General features: G+C 32.5%; 1 protein-coding gene across 4 annotated transcripts in view; it reads left to right on the top strand.

The window, feature by feature from the left end:
* Positions 1-22541, top strand: part of LOC132706035 (zinc finger C2HC domain-containing protein 1C) — a 35448-nt gene that overhangs the window by 2430 nt on the left and 10477 nt on the right. Inside the window, exons 1-4 of one of the 4 annotated variants that reach the window (XM_060677120.1) lie at positions 2134-2800; positions 2854-2920; positions 13262-13900; positions 18507-18629. In XM_060677120.1, coding sequence (XP_060533103.1) covers positions 2894-2920; positions 13262-13900; positions 18507-18629 — 789 coding nt within the window. In that variant the 5' untranslated portion in view covers positions 2134-2800; positions 2854-2893. Of the gene's footprint in view, positions 1-2133; positions 2801-2853; positions 2921-10351; positions 10927-13261; positions 13901-18506; positions 18630-22541 lie in introns of those variants that run through there. The other 3 variants (XM_060677112.1, XM_060677094.1, XM_060677103.1) reach the window with 3 other exon arrangements.

Below are 22541 nucleotides of genomic sequence, written 5' to 3'. Positions count from 1 at the left end.
GAGATTTTCTGTAACAATGCCGTTGTTTTTTAATGGGGAAAGTATTTTCCGTAACCGAAATAGTTTATATGCCTCGTGTCTTTTTGTGACATCGCTTCAGTCGTTCACCCTTATTGGATCACGTGTTCCAGATAATAAAAATGGGACCGCCATTTAACCATACTAACGACAAACAATTTTTACCGTATTTTTAGTACAAATTGTTGTGACGAAATTATAGAAACTAAATATTCTTTTCTATATTCCATTCTTTGGAATTAAGGCAAACTGAGAATAGGTGCATGAGCGGAAAATGTTAAGGTTTAAAGAGTTGCGTGGAGTTTTATCTTTGTTGTTGATATGGATTATTTTGCATAAGAAAAAATATGATCCTAAACAGTTAACATCTATTGAAATCAATCTTGTCGTTTGATTGGAAGAGTTTGTAGTTTAAATATAATGTAGAACACTGTCGCTCATATTATCAAAGGTTTTTATTTCGATTTCATTACTCTACAGGTAAGTATTCAATTATTTATGAAACACACGGTATAATAAATGGTTTCTTGTTTTTTAAGAATTAAAAAGCCGCAGTATTTGCATCAATTTTAACTTAATCATAATGAAAATTGTTCTCGGCGTTTTTTTTTGTATAATTATTCATATTTGAATTTGCTCATTGTTCACATTAAATTCTCAACGGGCAGTTCAAACTAATAAACTTCAATATTCTAAAATTATTATATATTATTCGACGTTCAATTATTTGCGACCTATTGGCATAGACTTTTTCTTTAAAGTAAGGTAAAGAAAGTTGTCCATCGGCGTTAGATCGCATGATCTTGGTGCGAAATTTTTTTCGTAAAGTCGAGAAATGGTAAACGGTCTGAAAACTTGGTCCGCAGTAACTACATTGTTTCGCGAGCTCTGTGGCACGTTGCATCTGTTGCCAAAACATATCATCCACATCAATTCGATCCAATTCAGTCTACGGATTTTCTAAGAAATATGCTAGCCGATAATGTGTACCAAACAGTAACTCGCGGTGGATGCATTGGTTTTTCCAGTATTAAACGAGGATTTTCAACAGCAAAAAATCAGCAGTTCTGCTTCTTCACATATCTGTTAGTTTTCGTTAAGCCACATTACTTTAGTACTTTAGTACAACACCCAATCAACGAATCCACGGCGCTGCACATGGTCACTTGGCTTGAATTGGTACGTTAATTGCGTTAATTGAATCTTGTACGCGTGCAAATGTAGATCTTATGTTAAAATTCGTTGCAGGGTGGTTTGGTATGTTCAATTCTTGATCACGATGCCGAATCGAGCATGAGCTTGTTGAGAGTTTTCCACATTTCCATGTGTCCAAAACAAGGTTATCCCAATTACAAACATAAACTACGAATGAATTCTAGATACTTTTCATGTATTATTACCTATTACCTAGATCTGATCGTTCTCGACAAATTTTTAAATTTGTTTAAAAAATGACATTTGCAAATCCTAAAATAATTAACAGTTTTTCTTATAAGGGAGCGTTAATTGTTTAAATTTTGATAGATTCTTTACGGAAAAGGAATTGTCGTATATTGAAATCGTATTAAATTATAAAAATAGGGATTTTCCATTTGAAAATTTGACTTTTTACGTTTTAATAATTCAATTTTTGTGCTCCATTTTTGCTCACCCTGTATTAACTTATATAGAAAATATACACTTAATATATAATAATTCCATTCACAAAGCATCCAAAATTAAATAATTAAGGCTCTCATACAGGAAATTTGTTAATTATTTTATGACCTGCAAACGTCATTTTCGACATAAAATTCAAGATTTGTCGAAAATTGGAAAATAAGAAAGCTGGTATTTAGCACAGTTGAACGGTTCGCTCTGTGTATAAGAAAAATTAAAAACTATAGATGAGACTATACAACTTTTCAATTTAGTTTGTTTTTCTAGCGTTAGTAGTTTCTGAATTAAGAGTAGGGTACCTTATTTCGCACACCCTGTACATCAGAAAGATATCGATTTTTCGCAATATGTAAATTATTTTTGTTCCATGATCAAAGCCAATAACCAGGTAAAAACTTCTAGAGCATTTAAACTTTCTTGTGTCTCCCGGTATTTAAAAACTATTTTTATAATTTTTTTTTAAACGGAATCGATCGTAAAAATTAAATTTTACCGATTCTGTGCCATAATAAAAAAAGGGTTTTATTTAGGTTTATTAAAACCAATACAAAGTTATAATCAACAAAATGTTGAAAGAAATTCGGTTACAGGATCTCTCAAATTCCTAAAATCGAACCTATTTACATAAACCGAACGCACCGCATTTTACTGGAAATGACCTAAAAACGAATGAGTTATCGATGTCATTGCACGCAGGGGCGGCGAACTGGCATTTCTTACTCTGTAGCACAGGTGGTTTTTGTGACACACTCAGCTTTTGTGCGGGCACGCAATGCAGTGCACCTAAAGGAAATTTCGAAAATATCCAAAAAGTCCCATAAATGAAATGAAAGAATTTGAAAAAAAAAATTGGAAACCTTTACAATCTTTTTTTTTATATACTATCCTAACTTGGAGACTCCTTTAAAACTTATGTACCCACCTTAGGCTAAATATATTGATAAGAAAAGTTATTTTTTATATTGTTACTCCCATAAATATAGGTTCACGTTTTATTTCCAAAGATATGATTTTAAACAATGAAAAAACTTTTTATTTCAATTTTTTCCTGAAAACAAAGTGGCATGATGCGGGCATGGGTTGCAAAAAGTTATGGAATTTCAACAAGAAGCCCCAAAAAAAGGTCCGGTCACACTTATCAATCAATGCGAAAGTTTGATTATGTTTTTTTTGCAGAATGCTGTTTGAAGCGAGAAAATAAAAGAAGGTTGAAAAGATGACATCAAGACTTGCCCAAATGCAGGTAAGACTTTTTTTTCAAAATCATCTAATTAATGAATTCATTTATGAAGAGTTGATAAGATTCTCTTATAATTAATTAGCTCGATTTAGAAACATGGTAAAAGTAATCACAATTATTGTTCAGGCGAATCAAGATTTACATAAAAGCACGCTGTGGGTATTAACAATTTTAAAAGAACCCACACCGGCCTAAAGGTGATCCAGTTCGCATAAAAAACGAGTCTAAAAGGTTGTTTCCTTTTATTGTTACTTGTGAGTTTTATTAATAATAGAACCCACACATTAAGAAAAAAATAAATGTTTGTTTTGACAGGACTTATGGTTTTAGTTACTAATAAGCATAAGCAGTCGCAGTATGCCTGTATATCAGGTTGCCATTTTAGAGAGGAGCGGTTAAAATGTCAAGAAAATTTACATGTAAGCAAAAATAAAATAAAATTAACGTTAATAGTGGCACTAATTAAAATGTTAAAATAATATGTATTTTAATTCGCCACTTTTCCATTTTGACTGGCCAGGATTAAATTTTTACGTTTGGGTTGTAATATTTTATTGTATGGAGTTCTTTTCTGTATAAAAAGACACGGAAATTTTAGTATATTTCTAGTAAGTAAGACTTTTTAAAAATCGTATTTGCAACAAAACTAAAGTTTAATTCACGAAATAACTTTACCTTTTCATTAATTGTTGCTTCTAGATTTGACTGATGTACTCAAAAGTTGAGGCTTTATAACTTTATTTGCATTGTGTAAGTTTAATCAAATTTGTCATACTAAAAGAAGAACAAACATCATTTAAACCTGCATCTTCAAGAATGAAATTTTAAACGATAGCAATACATAGATAGATATTGCTAAGGTTGCTAATAAATTTGGACTGGAACAAAAGGAAGAATTTTTGTAGTTTAACAGACATAGTTTCCCAACCTTAATATTTTGTGTGCGTTTGCTTAAATCGTTTTTAAGTTGCTTTGATTTGGGTTTTAACATGTGTTCGTCTGATGCTGCCATTTTAAGCGAAACGTGTCACCCGTTTTTAAATTAAATTTATGTTTTGACAAATGACACTGTAGATTTCGTCTTCTATGACCTGTAACGAGTAACTGAAATTAAATTTTGAATGTTCGTTGCGCTACTGGCTCTATTTCAGCAATCAAATATAAGCTGGTCTCGATGTTAAATCTATTCTACTCTACTCTACTCTATTCTACCATTATTGTTGAATCGAAATAAAAAAATAACAGTCTGATGTATCATTGACGACTCGAAATATGCGGCAATGAAATATAATGGGCGATCAATCTACCAATAGACTTTACATTATGCAATAAGTCCAAATAAGGACGATTCGTGGTCAGGTGAGTCAGCGTGTACCACTGTGGGTGTCGGGCATCGAGAAACGCCCGAGCAACCAACCTTAACGCGAGGTGAATCAACCGACTTCCAATGTCAACACTTTCGCATGTCTCAAGACTTTTTCGACCCGCATTCGGACTGCAAATCGAGGACTCGGTGTTTATTTTCAACGAAAATCTACAAGTCCAATAATTCCAGCTTAAATCGTTTTTGAGAAATTCGAGGAAATAGAAAAAGTTGAACCTTTTGTTTTTGTCTGTGAAGTTCTAAACACGCCAAACATGATATTGGGATGAGTACATTATTAGAATTGTTTTTTAAAAAGAATATGACATAAAGAGAAAACGAATTTTTTCATTTGTTTTCGAGATAAACAATATAAATATATTACATTATGAATTTATTATCATTCTTCAAACCAGAATTTGTTTTTTTTTATATATGGTAAGCTATAATCGCAATCAACAGACATTCCTGACAGCTCTTGAAAACAATTTTATAATCTGTTTCCCTTTATCATCATATTCTTCTTCAAATTTAAGTTTCTTTCTTTTTTTTCTCTTTAAAACTTTCCTAGTTTAACCGAGCCTATATTTCCAATGATTTTCGATATCCCGTGGAATTCCATCCTTATATTGGATACACTATGTATTGCATTATATACTTAACATAAGCCAATTAGAGGCGTTCCGTTTAAGAAATTTAAATTCGTAAGCTATATATCCTACAAATCCGTATAAAGGTTGCTTGTCAAGCAAACATGTTAAATATTGATTAATAATTGACGATACACCTTGTGTACGAATGAAAAAAAGTATGTACAAACAATAGAAATTTCTCATTCTACGAAGCGATCAATCGATACTAACAACAACACAAAGATCATGATTCACTATTGCGTATAAGCAGATCTGTGCATTCTGACTCGCTAAATACTGCCAAACGTTACACTGGTTAATTTAAAATTAATGAGCTGCGGTCAGCTGCAAAAGTTAACGCCTCCAATTATTAGAACGTATGGAACCTTGTCCTTGAATTTACGTTTCGATAATTAATTTATTGTCTATATAAGTACATATATACAGCGTGCTTCACGTAAGATGACCCACTAGTCCATTTGAAAAAACTCAAAGTAAGATTCGCCGGTTATTCTTAATTGTAAAAAAAATTGTCGAAAACAATACCAATCCACAGATATAAAGAAATTTGTTCCTGGTGGCGACATTGTCGATTTTCGTCACTCTATACATGAGTGTTATGGCATTGAACAATACCATCCTGCCGAAATCCTGCTTCGTCCGTAAAGAGTGTGGTTTTATTAAAATTTCTATTATTATTAACCTTTGGTAATACCATTGACATGCAAGACTTGCTCGGAGTGAGCCTGCCAAGCAGTGCTGTTGGAATGATTACCTCCGAATCTTGTTGCTAAGTACTGGTACTGGTACTGACACTAAGATTTTGTTCCACGGCACGTAAAGCTCTCTAACTAACATTATTGTCAAACAAATGAGGAAATTTACCTCTTTTCTATAATCTAGACTTTCGAAGGTTTTGTTATCTGGAAGTTGCCGATGCGAAAACGCCTACAAATATAAGCGCCTTAGTGCATAACAGCTACTATTAGTATATTATGCACAAGTGCGGTAAACGGCATTTATTAAACACTCGCTACGCTGGGCTCCACTCGTGCCAAATAAACTCGTGACTCAAAAAGTCTACCAAAATATTAAAATTTAACATAAAAATGGAGAAAATTTGGCAGTGTCGGTTCGTGAAACTACAACATTTTTCTGTCGTCGTGAAGCAGCTTTTCAGTCTGCTGCTGGGACAAGCTAGTGATGTGAAGAATAAAACCCGTGCATATCACTTAAGAACAACTGAGAAGATTGCTGCTGTAGCCCAAAGTGTTGAAGAAAAGCTGGGTTTGTCCATTTCTCGTCGTTGTTTTGGATTTGGGCATTCCACATACGCCGTTACACCGTATTTTGCGAAGACTTGGATCTTAAGAACTCAAGCCGACCGATCTTCAACGACGTCGTGTCTTTGCTGATTTGGTCCTTGAATGGCATGAAAATTATTCCGAATTTCATAAAAAAATCATCTGGACTGATGAGGGCCATTTCCACCTCGGTGGCTACGTCAACAAGCAAAATTGTCGCATCTGGGTCTCAGAAAATGCAAAATTTATTGTTGAAAAGCCTCTCCATCCTCAACGTGTAACTGTTTGGTGCAGTTTATGGTCCGTGAACCTTACTTTTTCGAAAATGAGGCTGGAGCACCAATTACTTTGAATGGATTGCGCTATTCAGAAATGATTAATGATTTTTGATCTATCGCCCATCGATCTTTTATGGGAAAACTTTTCAGACCGTTATCTCTCGAAGAGATGATCAGAATTGGCGAGATCTTGCGACTTCTTCCATTGGGGCCATGTCGATTCAAGACCTCAAAGGGGAATTCGTGAAGCTATTGAGGGCATACAGCAACCACTTTGTGATTTGATGATAGAAAATTTCATGAAAATGATATGGTCCTGTGAGCATAGTGGTGGTGACCATTATTAATGGAATTTCTTTCTTTTTGCATTGGAATAAATATCCGATCACAAAGTGCCATTTCTCTATGAATATCAAAATAACACCTCTCATTATAAGTACCCTTTATAAGTGCGTGCATACTTTACATACATGTCCTCAAAAGTGAAATTTTCGATCACAAAAACCAAGACAAAAACTTTTCAGAAAAATTTCCCGAAAATTAGGTGAATAACTCGTCTCCATAAAGAACTGGCCCGCGTATGGCTAACCTCTGTGCCGAAATGCAGTGCTTTCTAAAGTACTTGTTATTTTTTTTAGTAATGTTGTCCAGTGACATGCAGTGCAAACTGTGAGTGAATATTTGGATATTAATTTAAAAAAAATGTTCCAATTTAACACCCTGCATCTTGAACAGTCTGCATTTCCAGGCGCATGTTTATAAATACTTTTTAACAAGGATATGCTCTCTTAAATATCTCCGTCAATTTTTCCGACGCCGTATATACTTTATAGTTAAATTGACCATTAAAGGATGTGTCGCGGCGTTGGTCTTATCTCGTTATTTGTGTTATTCTGGGACTTGGGACGGAATCAAAATCGGTACGTCACTGAATGCCTCTGGGTTCGCAGATCGGCAACGGCCATTACCGATTCGAGCCGCACAGACAAACACACCTTCGCTTTGCAGGTGTTGCGTTTCACCCTCCTGTCTAGGGAGCTCCCTGAAAATCAGGCCGATAATATAATAGGTCGCTGTAATTCCATATATAATTAACGAATATAGACCTTTATAACAATATTAACGGTCCCAAAATAAATAAATAAATAATTTTAAAATTACACAAAGAAGAGAAGGATTAACAAGAAAAAGGAAAAATAATACTAGAAGAAAAAATAGCACAAACAAAGGAAAAATTGGCTAAGGGAGCAATGTGACCAGTTTATCATAGTGGTGAAGTGCTATTCTCACAAAAACAATTTTCTTGTGAGGAAAACAAAACTTGATGAAATAATTATCATTGACATATTACATCATTGCAAAAAAGTGTTTAACGACAAGAGTTTCTTTGTGTGGGACGTAAAATAAAGGTTTTTGAGGAATTTATATATAGGAATTTGAAATGATTGTTTTCGCAATTGAATATTCCTATACTCGACACTGAAAATCCTAATTAGTTTGTTGGAGAAATATGTGAGTGTATTTGACGTGATAATATTGTAAGTAAACTCAAGCAAATAATGATAAGTTTTCAACATCCAAGTCTTAAAATAATTACACTAATTAATAATTAATGATTGATTAGGTTAAGAATCACAAAGTAAAAATTGAGGTGAATCCAGGCATATCCGGCAATGGGCGATTGACCAAAGTAATCTTGCCCAATATATTGTTAAACTGTATAAGAAGAAGAAATTCTGCTTAGTTATTAAACTCTGGGTTAGTTGCCGGTTGAAAACCCACGTCATGGGCATAACTCTGACATATTTCTCTTAATTTTGGTTTTAAAACGACGAAGTATTTATTTAAATTATATTAAGGTGGAAAAAGTAATACCAGAAAGTTATAGATCTTTGTGAATTCGGATGTGAAGCTAATTGCCAGTATCCTGAGAGCATTCTACCCCTTCGTCTCGCTTGGACTTAAAATTTGTTGAAAATCATCATATTTACCGGTAATGACGTATATTTCAGTTAATAAAAAATATTTTTAAAACAAAAAATCGATAAAAAGCACTGTCAACATACAAAGTAGTCGAACAACAAAATACAGAAGAAATATTTTTTACATACAACGAACCAAACAGTAGAGTTATAAACCCCGTTGAGCTTAATCATTGCTTAGGTAGCGTCTAGACGATAAATGTTACTGTGTACGCGTACAATTGTAAGTCAGTTCTTGACAAACCACGCTCGAATAAAGTTTTTAAAAAATCAAATTCGTTTTCAAAGAAGAGAAATATAATATGTGAGAACTTTATGTTCGTTTCGATTTTTCACAACAACTTAATATAATTAAAGTCATAATACAAATTCATTTGTATTCGTTACAACATCCGACTCTGATCGCATTTCTAACCTCTCTTGTAAACCGGCGACTGTTTCTGATAAATTTTTATTACCCGATTGTCTGTCATTGGAACTTATCGATTGAAAAATTATTGTCGTTCCCTAGTTACCTACTGACATTTTCCGGATTTTCTATCGGCATAAATTATTCAGTGAATGAGTTCGCTCATGAAAATTTAACATCTACGATTGCACATTATGAAAATTAGCACATTTTTTTATAAGCCATTTATTCGTTATTTTGTTTTACTGCTTTGAAGGAACCAATATTAGCTTATTTATAATGGTTGTAAACCAAATTTTAAAAAGTTTATCTCTTTTACATTCTGTTTCGGTAAACAACTATTTTCATTGCCTGGCATTGATTTCATTGCAAAAATCTTTCTTCAAGCCATTACCCAAAGACATACAGATGGAAATTGCGATGTAATCGTCTGCTTTATCGATAACTCTAAGATGTTTGGTAGGGTTCAACATCATAAACTTGCGCTCATAGTGTTCCCCCCGGAGATCCGATTGGGGCACTCCGGATATCTTTAACCATGAGACAATCCATAAGATTTTCTTGAGAAGCAGACCATAGGTAGTTGGATTTGGTGGGGCTTGCTTTCGGTAAGGGTGCAAGGGCAGGATTATGCTTTGAAAGGACATAATATTTGGGGCATGATTTTCCCTTGGAGATGGGGATAAACTATGGCTCGCGTACGCAGGAGCGCATTCCTAAAGCAGATCTATCACCCATTGGGATCATAGATAGTATCCGCCCGCTACTTCATATATAGTACATACAGAAATATGACTCTTTCGCTGCGCAAAGAAAAAATAATGTTTTGTTGACTAATATCCATAGTAATTAAAAGTTGGATTGTTATTTTGTTTATTTCCAAAAGAATATATTTTGTTAGGTTTTCAAATTTCATTATTTGTTTTCGATTTTTTAAATTAAATTTCTTCAAGAGAATTTTGCTTTGAGTTACATGTAAGTTAATATATTACTAATATGATACATAATGTTAAGATAAATTTTTCAATTTAATTTAGGTATCTTTTGATCTTGTAAATTTACAAAAGCAATACATATTTCTATAATCAACCAACATCAATTTCCGATATGGTGAGGGTGTTTCAAAAAATGTTCCGCTAACTTTGAGAGTAAATAAAGTATTAAAAAATAACGCTAGTTTGGTCGATAACCCTTATTCAGAAGAAACTCTGCAAAAAGCCCAAAAAATACATATATTTATTATAATTTGGCAAAAATGGTGATTTTTAACTTGTTTAAAGTAAAAAAGTACTGGTTTTAAAGTTAGCTGTGGTTTTGGCACGTAATGCTGACAGAAAATATTAAATTATTTGAAATAATTTAAAAAAAATAGCCAAAAATCACTAACAAAATGGTTATGACATGAAATTATAAGATTATAGAGTGTACGTACAAAAATAGAATGCAATCAAACTCGAATCCAATTTTTCATATGTAACACATCTTTCTAATGAGAGACATTTTATTAAGCCATACTTGGCTAAATATAATTATTTTCAAGTATTCAAGTACTGCTTTTGGCGCATTTTTTGCGGACTACTCCGTATATTTTCACTAGAGCAACAACACTGCGGTTGGTGAATGGTTGGAATGAGGACTCGCGTGTATACCATTAAATCTCGCACCGGGAATCAATTTCGTCGCAAGTAAATTACTATTTGTTACAATATAATACGGCACCCAACACAATCGGACAAGCCACCCTTACATGATCGACATATGGCAGACGTCGTATGGCAGCGCATGTTCCATATAATTCACACGAACCGCATGTCGTCAGCAATAATTTTCCAATATTAAATGTAACGACAGTATTATAGCAGTCGGTGCACATGTATTCCATTTCCGCGCCATTTTGTTTCGCTTCTTGGCTGATTTATTTTTTTATGCGGAAATGCACGGTTACTTTTCCACCAGTTTGCCGAACGTGGTGTCGTGGGACGCCAGTACTTCGTGGGTAGCCAAGAGGTTGTATGAAACCATCGACTACAGAAAACACAATGTAAGTGTGACAGCGGGAACGCTATGATAAATATTAGTGTAATAACAATAAAGGTTTATGATGTCACGCTATTTATTTTCAATGCTTGTGAACGAATATGGAAGTTGCTTACTATTTACGTCGCTGTTTACAGTATTATTGAGTTTGAATACAGAACTATTTCTTGTTATTAACAAATTAATAATGGCGTTAACTATTTTTTGTGCTGGTTAGTTTTAGTTGAGGGAGAAGAATTGACATTAAAGTTTTATTGAAGAAATCATTGTTACAAATCTTCTAGATTCCTACTGCGTATGTTGTTGAGGAATGGAATTTTCTAATGTTTCCCTAATCATTCTGTCGGTTCTTCAGAGCTTAACTGAAATTGTTTTGTATTCTACTCCGCACCTGCTTATATTTTGTTTTGAGCAAATATATTTATAGAAGCTTTTGAAAAGAAAGTCCTTAATACTTTCCATCTAAAGCCAAGATCCGAGATTTTCTTAAACATTTTGATCCACCCGAACATATGTTTCACCATTGAATTAGAAACTAATAATTCTTTATATTTTTATTAATACAAAAATATTCAGTTAACAGAAAACCTTCATAGACCAATACTTTAATGCACTGTCTCATCACCATCTGGCTCAAGCAAAAAGAGTTTCAAAGCAACCCCATTGTGGGTCTGCCATACACTCGAAACATTACTGACCACTCATCAAAAGTTCTTAAGAGACATATTGTAAAAATTAGTTTTACCACTTGTCCGAAAACCTCTCAATATCTTGCGGTATGTGCAGAAACAGGACGACAAATATCAATTAGGCTCAAAGAGCCTTAATGCCACTACAAATAAACTCATCATCACAATCCTGAGAGTAAGTCAAGTCTTTACCTCTTCTCAAAATGGGAGTCGGTCATCCGAGACAATGTTCTTGTCCCGTCCTTTGTCTCCGCCCCATTCAAGTATCAATTATAAGCAGTTGCAAATTAAAACCCCGTTTCAATTCAGCTCTGAAGAATCCAACAGGATGACTGGCGAAACCTCAAGTCAATTCATCAGCAATCGACGCAGCATGAAATCAAAAGATTTGTAATTAATATCACGGTAGCCCGTAAAAGTGTTTTTGAAAAATTAATGCTTTTGAAAATTCTTATTTCAACTTCAAAGTGAAACGTATTGTCCTCATTAATTCAATCCAAATCTTGAACAAAGTAAAGCAAATTAGTTCAAAATAAAATAAAAGATAGATTTAGGTTATTAATTTATTTGTCGTCAGAAATGCATGAAATAATTGCAATCTGAAAAAATGGTAACTATTTTTTCAAACCAGGCAAAAAACATGACTTACTGGGGCAGTAGTTTGGTAGTTTATTATGATGGTTCATTCAAACTTAATTTAGATATCAATACAAATCAGCAGCATTAAAATAACTTATTTTACTTTCTTTGAATTTATAAAAAAATCAAATTTTAGAGCAGGAAATACACCCCATATTTAGTTTTTAATACCTCTTAAAAAAATACAAAGTCCTTAATAAAAAGACACACCGAAAGAATTTTTCATGTAATTATTTTATTCATCAAGTAAAACTTTTATCAAGGTCTTCCAATTTAGTAGTGTTTTTATCTTGGACAATAATTTCTGCTTATTTTATAGGGTATCTGTTTCGTTCTCTTTCATGCATTATAAATCTGGACAACAGGGATAGTCATCTCGAGATGGTTTACTGAAACCTATATTTTCTTTTTCAATTTTTTTTGTTATGTTTCATACGAGACACCTTATATATGGAAAGATGTGATGGTAAATAACGTCTTAGAGGAGAATGTAGAATCTTGGGATGATAGGAATCTATGTGTTTCTTAATTACTGAATAATTTTCTGAATTATTTAATTATTAAAGAATTAAGGCAGTTAAAATATTGAAATATTTGTTTTCGTTGTGTTTCGTTAATTCTAGTGTCTGTCTGTCTACCGCTTAAGGGGCATGGATGTAATACCATGAATCATTCGATTAGTTTTTTTCATTTACCCAGAGCGGTGGAAGTCACTATATGATTTAAAATCCCATCTACCTAGTTCTGGCTAAACCTTTCTGTTTTCATTGTAAGTTTTGACGTGGAGTAAAGAGTACGTCAAGTTAACTTATTTTTACGATTGTAAAATGTAAGGGAATATAGTAAATTATAACGTAAAGTTATAGGGTACATATTTAGATTTACATATACATATTTACAGCTTTAAAAGGTCACTTCTCTGCCAAAGCTTTACAACCCTAGTTTGTAAACTGACAGTAGAGTTCCTACTGTAAAAAGCAAAAATACTTGACCGATTTCGCATTGTTTTAGGCTCGCTTTCAACAAAAGCAGATGCTAGAAAAGGAGGAGAAGCTCCTCAAACTCTACGAGAGTCAGCAGCAGAGGGCGTTCGAGCGCGTTGGTCGCGGAAGCGCCGGCAGCAACACGAGCAACGCTAGCATAGGTTCCAACGGTGGTGGCAAAGTGCGACAAATGTTCGACGAGAGACGTCAAAAGGCTGGAATCGACAAAAGTTACCCTCTAGAACCGCTCAAGTCAAAAAACGCCGGCCGAGGACCGAATACGGATAGACAAACTAAAGGCGCTGGTACAAAGACGGTTGTAAAGACTGTGAAGGCTGTTGGTATGAACCAAAACGGCAAAACGGTCGTCAACAAACGTGAAACAGTACAGAACAACAACTATAGAAATAGCGCGTCGGAGGAAAGTGATCGGGTCGATAATAATTCTCGCCACATACTCGATTTGATGAATAATCACAACTTGAAAGACTCTTTGGAAAACGAAGTGATGTCGCAGCCCGACGTTGAGGAGAAGGCTCACGGAGCGCCTTTGTACATGACAGGAAAACTGGCCAATGTCGGTGGCAAGCTGCCAAGTCAAATGCAAGAAGCCAGTATTGAACAAAACGGGGCGGTCCAGAAAAGTACTTCATCTATGGAGCCACGGGTGAGTTTTGGATAGTTTTTGTTATTTTTCGTCCTAGAACAACAAGTTTTGATAGTGTTTTGTAAACGGAGCGTTTGGGTGTTTTAAGTAATCTTATGTTGTGAAGGTTTAAATCAAAATCGCTAACAACTTTAATTTAGAAAAATGATACCGGAGCAAATGGTATACATATACAATAACAAGATCTCGTTATACACGCAAAAGAACTATAGGGCAACCCACCATTTTTTATTTGATTTTGATATTTGTCTCCTTTTAGAAAATACAGGAAAGCTTTAGGTCAATATACATACCAGGAGGTTCATATGCAATAACATATACAGTCGTAATGTGTCAGACATATTTTAAATTTTACGTCAAAATGCTTTGCAGGTGTAAATACAAGTCATTGCAATATTTATGGTTTATAAAAGAAGGTGGTATAAGAAATGGAGTATGTAGACCTTTTTATTTTTATTATATTATTTTTACATTAGCAATAAAATGGTTTTCTGTTGTAAAAAATTATTTCGTGTCTTTATAACGTTTGTCTTAAAAGAAAACTATATAATAAAGAAATTACAAATAGTAAATAGATCAAATTAAAAATATTAATTATAGGCAACATTTTTTAAAAAATATATAAAAATAAGAGTTTTTATTAAAAGGTTGTATTAACTCTAAAGGTCTTGAAATTTTAAAATATTTCTATTATTCATTTATTCCGCTTACAGGTTTTTGTGCATCTGAATATTTTGCAGCGAATGTCATATAGCGCTCGATTGTTTTTTTTTATTTGTTCGTTATCTTGGGCATTTAATATTGGTATACCATTTGAACAATGAGAAAACTTTTAAGTGCTAATGTTTTGCTAATACCATTTTTTTAAATGTTAAACGAGGTGAAATTATAAATGATGTCCACTTGAAACAAATGGGCGATTTTTTCAGTTACATTTTTAATGTTAGTAATTTAAACCATAGAGATCCATAGCAATTATGTAAAAAGTATTATAATCGTGAGTTATACAGGCAGTACTGGTGGTGTTGAGACAAAAGTTTTTGTTTACTGAAAGTAAGACAGAACAAAATATACCAGCTTAGAAATGTCATATTATGCAATTTAATAAAATATGGTTTTTACCCCCGATCGGTAGATGTATCCTATTTTTGACAATATCCACTTTTCTCCGTAGCAGATTGGCCCCAAAATTAATAAACCATAAGAAAAAAAGGGAATAATAAGCTATCGCTTTTCTCAATTCTCACCGAATTTTAAAACAAAAATGTTATTTTTTTGGAAAGTCGCTTGAAAAAATACAATTTTATGTATTTTCTATTTATTGTTAATCAGTAACAAACCGTGATATTGTTACTCATAATATGGGGTTTTAGTATTTTACTTTGTGTCCGCTTTAAACCTTTCAGGTTTTTTATATTCTTCTCGAATCTCTTGGGGTAGAGTAATCAATCATTTTAATTTCTGTCGCTTTAATTAAGGTAGTTACAACAATAATAAATATCAATATTCTGTTAAATTATTAAAAAAACTCTGAAGACCTACGCCAGTAAACTAAAGCTATGCGACATTCCAAAAAATCTTATACCACATTTTCGACTTAAAATTAGCTGATAATTATCTTCCTCCCTTTTGTAAGAGACGTTACGTGACAAGCTACAAATTTATGTTCATTACCTGTCTAAATTTGCCTATGGACGACCCTTAAATTTGGTATGAACGGAATACTGAGATTTAATACTTCGTACAATTTAGAAACATACTTTAGATTCGCGCTTTAGGGGTCATAAAAACAAATTAATTAATTAAATTTGAAAATCAACACACCACACACCAATAAAATAACACACCGTATATCATAATTACTTAATTTCCGATGTCAGTCACTTAAACAAAACTCATTATAATTATCAGCGCCATTCTCGAAAGGAAAATTTTCTTTTGTAGCGACCACATTTTATAGCCTCGCGGTCGTTCAATTAATTTCGAACTTCCGAGAATTCCAGCCTTGCGTGAGTCACAAAAAGGATGTAAACTGTAAGAAATCTATTGTGGACACTGATAAGGTCGAGAGTAACATACAAGGTCAATCTCCTTTAAAGCTAAACGACCGTGTTTCCATTTTCAAACCAACTGCTTGGTATTTGCGATAGGAAGTTAAAGTATTTTTCAGATTTTATAAAAATCACGAATATTATGAAATTGAAAATAATTTATTTTAATAGTTTTATTAGACTTGTTATGGCTTTTTTTAAAATATGTACAACACATGCATATGTATACAGGTATTTGAAATACAATCTTTATTTCTATTTTTTTTATTTTGATTTTGTAATATACTTTAGTTGTGAAACTGTCATAACTTTGGCCGTGGCTCATGTTAACTCATGTTATGAGAAGTTGGATTTAATAGGGGTGTATTATCAATGCGCATTTAGTTTAATTAAGTTTAGTTTAGTTTCTTGTTATAAATTGTGCAATTTAAAATTTAAAAATTTAATTTAAAATATTCCGTGCATATGCAAAAAATTTCGACTAGACTAAAAGAACATGACTTAAGACTACGTCAAATAGTCTGAGTTAAGTTCAGTTCAGCTCTGAAGGAGCCATCAGAATTGACGCAAGAAGAATTGAGAAGATAATAAACAGGAGGAAAGATGACGAATACATCATAATGATGACACCAGCAAATGCTATGAGAATACGCATGGTGTCATTGAAAACGTAATCGTCATCTTTCTTCAATACATCATCATACACATCAATCATAGCTTAATAGTGTTGTACACCGTGTGCCAAATAAAACAATCCACTATAAGATCTGGAAACCTAGAGGAGATACTAAAAAAGGTTTCGTACAAAAGTTTCCTGGATTTTCCTGAAGATTTGAAATATTATAATTCTGTTGATACAGGGTGTCCCAAAAGTGTCCGCCCGACCTCAAATTTGTTATTTTAAATGGAACACCATGTATATTTCGGCACTCGAATATTGCATAGTTTAGAAAGAAATTGTGTTGTGACGCTACTGATACAGGTATTGCAAAGAAAATTTAAGGAGATGATACACTACTCAAACAGTTTGACGGATGCGCCTCAGCCTATACAGGGTGTCCCAAATAGGTGGTGCCGTTTTGACGAATTCAATTAACAAAATCTCAAGATTTTCCAGCACACTATATTTTTATTGAGATATCAATTCTAGGACAAAAAATAAAGTAAGTTTGTAATTTGCCTTATATTTAAATTTTACTTATTTTTTGAGATATTCGAGGTTTAAGATAACACCCTTATAAATTCTTGTTGAATTTAAAGCTGCCCACGTTAGGTCACTTGGTGGCAATATTAATAGCAAAAACATGATACTGCTTCTTTTAAAGATATAATACTCCATGCTTTGTAAATAGAAATATGAAAAACAATAAAAACAAACAGAAATGACAAAATTTGTTTATACCTTAATGCGTCAAAAAGAAGATTGTGATGTCATATAAAATATTATGATAGTTCTTTGTTGTTTTGATGCCAGCATGAAACGAGGATTTTTAGTGGATCATTTTGAACGCACGCTTTCTAGTTCACTTTTTGTTTTATAGATTTACTTATTAAAATTTCTTACCTTGTTTAGTTAACCTATTCAATTATTTACTTTTGTTATTAGGTATTTTCCTTCAAGGTAGATAATTAACTTTTAAATGTTTCTTTAAATATGAATTCTAAAGATTTATTAGATCTGTGAAAGTGTGTAGTGTTAAATTGTTTTTTTTTTCAAAATTTGCACGTATTAATGGGCACCCTGTATTGTTAGCAATAGGTTTTATTCGTATATCTGGAGTATTATTTCTTAAAAAGAAAAAGTATTGTGTCTTTGCTATTTAAAAAAATCCTAATATTACCAACAAGTGACCCAATGTCGACAGCCTTAAATTCAACAAGAATTTATAAGGGTGTTACCTCGAATATCTCAAAAAGTAAGTAACATTTAAATATAAGATAAATTACAAACTAACCTTATTTTATAACAATGTTGATGTCGAGTTGAACACTTTTGGGACACCGTGTATCAAAAAAATTATAATATTATAAATCCTCTGGAGAGTCCAAGAAATTTTTGTACGAAACTTTTTCTCGTATCGCCTATGGGTTTCCAGATCCTATGTTAATGAAGTCATTCGAGAATATTTGCTTATTGAAAACTTATTTTTAATATTTCATAAAGGCAAAACCAATACTTTTGCTGCTCACAGTTAGCATGAAGGTCTGGAAACGAGCAGTGACGTCATGATCAATGAGTGCGTGTTCAGTGAGTTTGGACCGATAAGCACATATCCTCCCATATTTTTTTTTCGCGAAGACTGAGAGAACTGAATTATTGGGAACATATTATAATTGCTATTTTTGGTAATTCCATTATAATTTGTTGACATTTTTTTTAACAGCTCTTAACTTTTATTATTTTTACTTTACCCCTGTACGTAAGGTACACGTCAAAAAGTGACAGCGATATATTTTTTGACAAGCAGTTGCAAAATCACCATGAGACTCGCGTGTATTTATAAAGTTTTCTCGGTCAAGCGATACGATTGAGTACAGTTTTTTTCTCATCTCAGATCGCTTCTAAATATTCCCCTAAATCTTCGACCGTGCCGAGAGCCCATTCTTCGGCATCGTCTTCAAGTACCACATCTCCGAGTCCAAGGCCAGAGAGTATGCAATCGTCCAAATCGAAACAAGTAAGGGAAAGCGTATCGATTTTTCGCTTATCGACTTTAAAATACGAGAATGGGATGAATATCAAATTTTCTCACAAGGCGTTCATAATATTAAAGATAATGAATTTTCTTTTGTACTATTTTCGTATTTTACGTACCAAAACTTATTCCGCAATATGTTAAACCAACGCTAAATATTTTACGCACTTTCGGTTTGGCACTTTTGGGGGTGGTTGTACGGGGTATCTCGCTTATTAATGAAGATAGAGGGACGTCTTTTTGAGTTTTGAAATACGGAAGTTTCCCATTTTGTTACATGTCATTCAAGAAACCCTATTGTAAAAGTTAAAAGTGGGTTTGTTGCCGTTTTTTACGCAGAATTCAGTGACTTATCCTGTAGATTTTGGATAATACGATATTGAGTTTGTCAAGAGCATTTCAAGTATATATAAAATTATATGATAGGTTAATTTAATAACAAACTAGCACAGTCCTGCCGTATTCAGAAATTCTTGAGTTTTTTGTAATTCGTGTTAGAAATTTAAAACCAGCTATGGCAGCCAATATTAAATTTGAAAAATTTAAAAACTACTACATGCTAGTTTGTTTTCAGTGTAGAAAAAATGCGGATTAAGCTTTAGTAACTATTTTAACGGATTAGTCTATTATTTGAATTATTGCATTTTATTCTAGTCAAACCTATTTATATTCACCTATTATGTATAGATATGCATAAAGAAAACTGCTGCATAAGAGCATTTTTTTCAATATTAAAATCAAAATTAATGAATGAAATGAAATTAATGTATTGTAAAATTTCCACGGGAACGGCAAGGTCGGTTTGCACGAATTTTGTGCCTATCTTAAGACAACTGTTCTTTTTTTTTCTGGAATTGAAACAAATGGACCTAGCTCACCCGATTTATCGATTTTGGATTTGTTTTTGTGGGGTTATCGACAAAATACAATATATACCGTTCAAAACCAAACCATGGTAGATTTGAGAAATGCCATTGAAATAGCTTTTAAATTAATTAATTATTCAATTTTAAAATAGCTTCTCAAATACAACAATAAGGCGCATAAGAACTACATGTTAAACATGTTTGGAACATAATTTTGACAACAAACAATCAATTTAAGATTTTTTTTGCATAATTAAAAAGAAGTTCATTGTTTTTTATTTATTTTTAAAAAATTTTAATTTTTATCATATTAGTGATACAAAAATGTGTATTTATTTTACCTCAAAGTTACCAAAATTGTCCTGTTTTAAATTAAATAGATGTTTTTTATAATATGTCATTGTCAACTAAAAAAAACGTCAACAAACACATGTTTACTTTTCTAATAAGCTTTAGCATAACCGAGATATGGGGGGTGTCGAAAAACACCCCGTATCTTAAAAATCGAAAATTCGCTTGCACAGTGTCGTGAAATCCTCTATCTTTACTAATAAACAGATAACCTCTAAAATCATCGAAAAAGGACGCACAGTACAAAGGGTGCTACATAAGAATGCAAAATGACTTTTTTCTGGAAATTGCTTGTCGTCGAAACTTGTAAAAAATGTGATTCCTAAAGTGTTCAAACGAAAGCCATGGAAAATATTTTTAAATTTACAAGTTGTGCTAAAGGCCGTAACCGCCAAGTTCAACTTTCAATGTGATTTTTATCTGAATTCCAGTAAATAAAGGTATCAGAAAAAGACATGATTTTTAAACCTAAATTTTGTTCGAGATATTTTTGTTTAACACTTTTATATGTATCTATTAAGATAAAGTGGTAGGTGGCGATTAATGTTTTGTTTTTATTTTGCAACGGTTGAACGGATTTTAGCAAACTTGATCTCGTTGAAAAATCCCATTTATTAGTCCATCAAACCTATCTGTGATATTTGTAAAAAATGAAAAGCAATAAAATCAATATTTTTCATAAAAACATGGCAAAATTGTCCGTAAATAAGTTAATGAAAGAGTCGTTATTTCTTATTCCTAGCCTGAAGTAAAAAAGAAATTAAATTTGGTTTTCTTAAAACTTTAAAATACCCTATTATTTGTTATTATTTGTTTCTATTTTTTTAACATTCACTGATAAAATTACACTTGCTTAAAGAAAATGAAACTTACACAGACATCGTAATTTTTTCTGTTGCACACAAGAAACTGTCAATATTATTCTTTTATCTAAGAATATTTTTCTAATTTATAAACTATAAAATTAAATTTTACCACTGAATCTGGAATATTATATAGAGATTACTAACCTACATTACCACAAAAACCGCGTTCTAGCAGCATGACTAATACATATCACAGCATCTCAAACACTATATGCTTTTTCCAACAAGAACAAATTTGTTAAAATATTTGTTTTCCTTTTTTGAGATTTAACCCTATCGTATTAATCAATCATTTACTGAAATTAGTTAAAGTGTATAAAACAAACAAGACCAACAAAAACTGAAGTAAGAAAAAAAGAACAAAATTAAAAATAAGAAAAACTAACCTATTGGAAAAACAATAAAGCAACTCAATTTAAGGATTGTCCTCAAGTGAATAGAACGTTTGTCTTCCTAGATACGATTTTACCTTCTTTTTAAAATGATTCCCTCTTCTCGCAGTTATGAAACCCAGAAAAATCCTTTTTAAATTTCGCAGCTTAGTTCAGCCTGGGAAATTTTTAAAAAGTCACATTGGCGGCCAACCGTCATGTTTTTGAAACGGACCAAGGAGTTAAAAACAGCCCCTATTATGGTTTTAGACTGATACGAACAAAATTAACGAGTGCAATTTGATATCAAACACAAGTCAAAAAATTCACTTCTTCATGAATTAATTCACGAAATGGAACTAATTTTCATCAAATTTTTGCATTAATCCTGCATCGTTGATATAAATCAAAAAGCAAGGTTATGTTATTGATACACGTGCATATCTAATCATTTTTTATAATATATCATAAAACACAATTATATATAATTATTTTAATTGTTAACTTTTAGAAATTTGTCCTTAAAGGTGTCATATATTACTCTCGACACTTTTGGTAGGAATAAAAAAATGATGGATTATGATATTCGAAATAAGCTTATTTTCTTTCCTTTCTTCATCTGAGCTTTCATACGGCTCAGTATTTTATCAAGACTCTTTTTTCACATCCTCTGGAAAATTTTAAACTATTCAGGCTCCGTTTTAAACTCTGGGGCTTAAATATTTTATATAAATAAATATATATAGAGGGTGTTCCGTAATTTTCAATTTATTGATTATATTTTAATTGGAATAGTTTTGAAGACAATGATGTAAATATTTGGAAAAAGGGGTTTTTGGGTGTGACAATTCTGAATTTTAGTTTTTAGGTTTTAACTTACTTACATACGTTTCAAAGGAATATTTTCTTTATAACTTTTTTACCCAAAGAAATAAAACCCACCTTCCCCGACAGTACATGTCAATAGATGGTTTGTTTATTGTCCCAAGTAGGATTTGTCAATTTAAAAAAAGTTCTTGTAATTTACAATATTAAATCAATATTTTCAGTAACCGAGCGAAATGTGAACGATTGACCTGAATACAACATTTCCTTATTCCCTTGTTTAAATGCTGTTTTACTTTGAACAAGCTACCTTCTTCCTTTCGAATGGCATCAACTTCTTCATGAATCTTTTGTAGAAAATCATCACGCAATGCGATTTTTGTCTTATAAACTAAAACTTTCAAGTGGCCCCAAAAGTAAAAATCCTTGCGACTAAGGTCGGAACTACGAGCTGGTTAAGGAACTTGGCTACTATGACCTATCCGCCATAGGCACTAAAATGTGTTCCTCCTGCTGGACCTAGCTGCGTCCATTGTGATTACTTTGAGCATACACGCAAATCATGTCTCGCATTTCAAAATTTGTGAGTACGATAGGCCGAAGCATTTTTGCAAA

Source organism: Cylas formicarius, unplaced genomic scaffold (assembly GCF_029955315.1).
Source record: "Cylas formicarius isolate icCylForm1 unplaced genomic scaffold, icCylForm1.1 PGA_scaffold_10__41_contigs__length_53128322, whole genome shotgun sequence".
NCBI lineage: Eukaryota > Metazoa > Arthropoda > Insecta > Coleoptera > Brentidae > Cylas > Cylas formicarius.
Note: the sequence above shows the minus strand (reverse complement) of the source record. Positions and strands in the feature narration are given on the sequence as shown.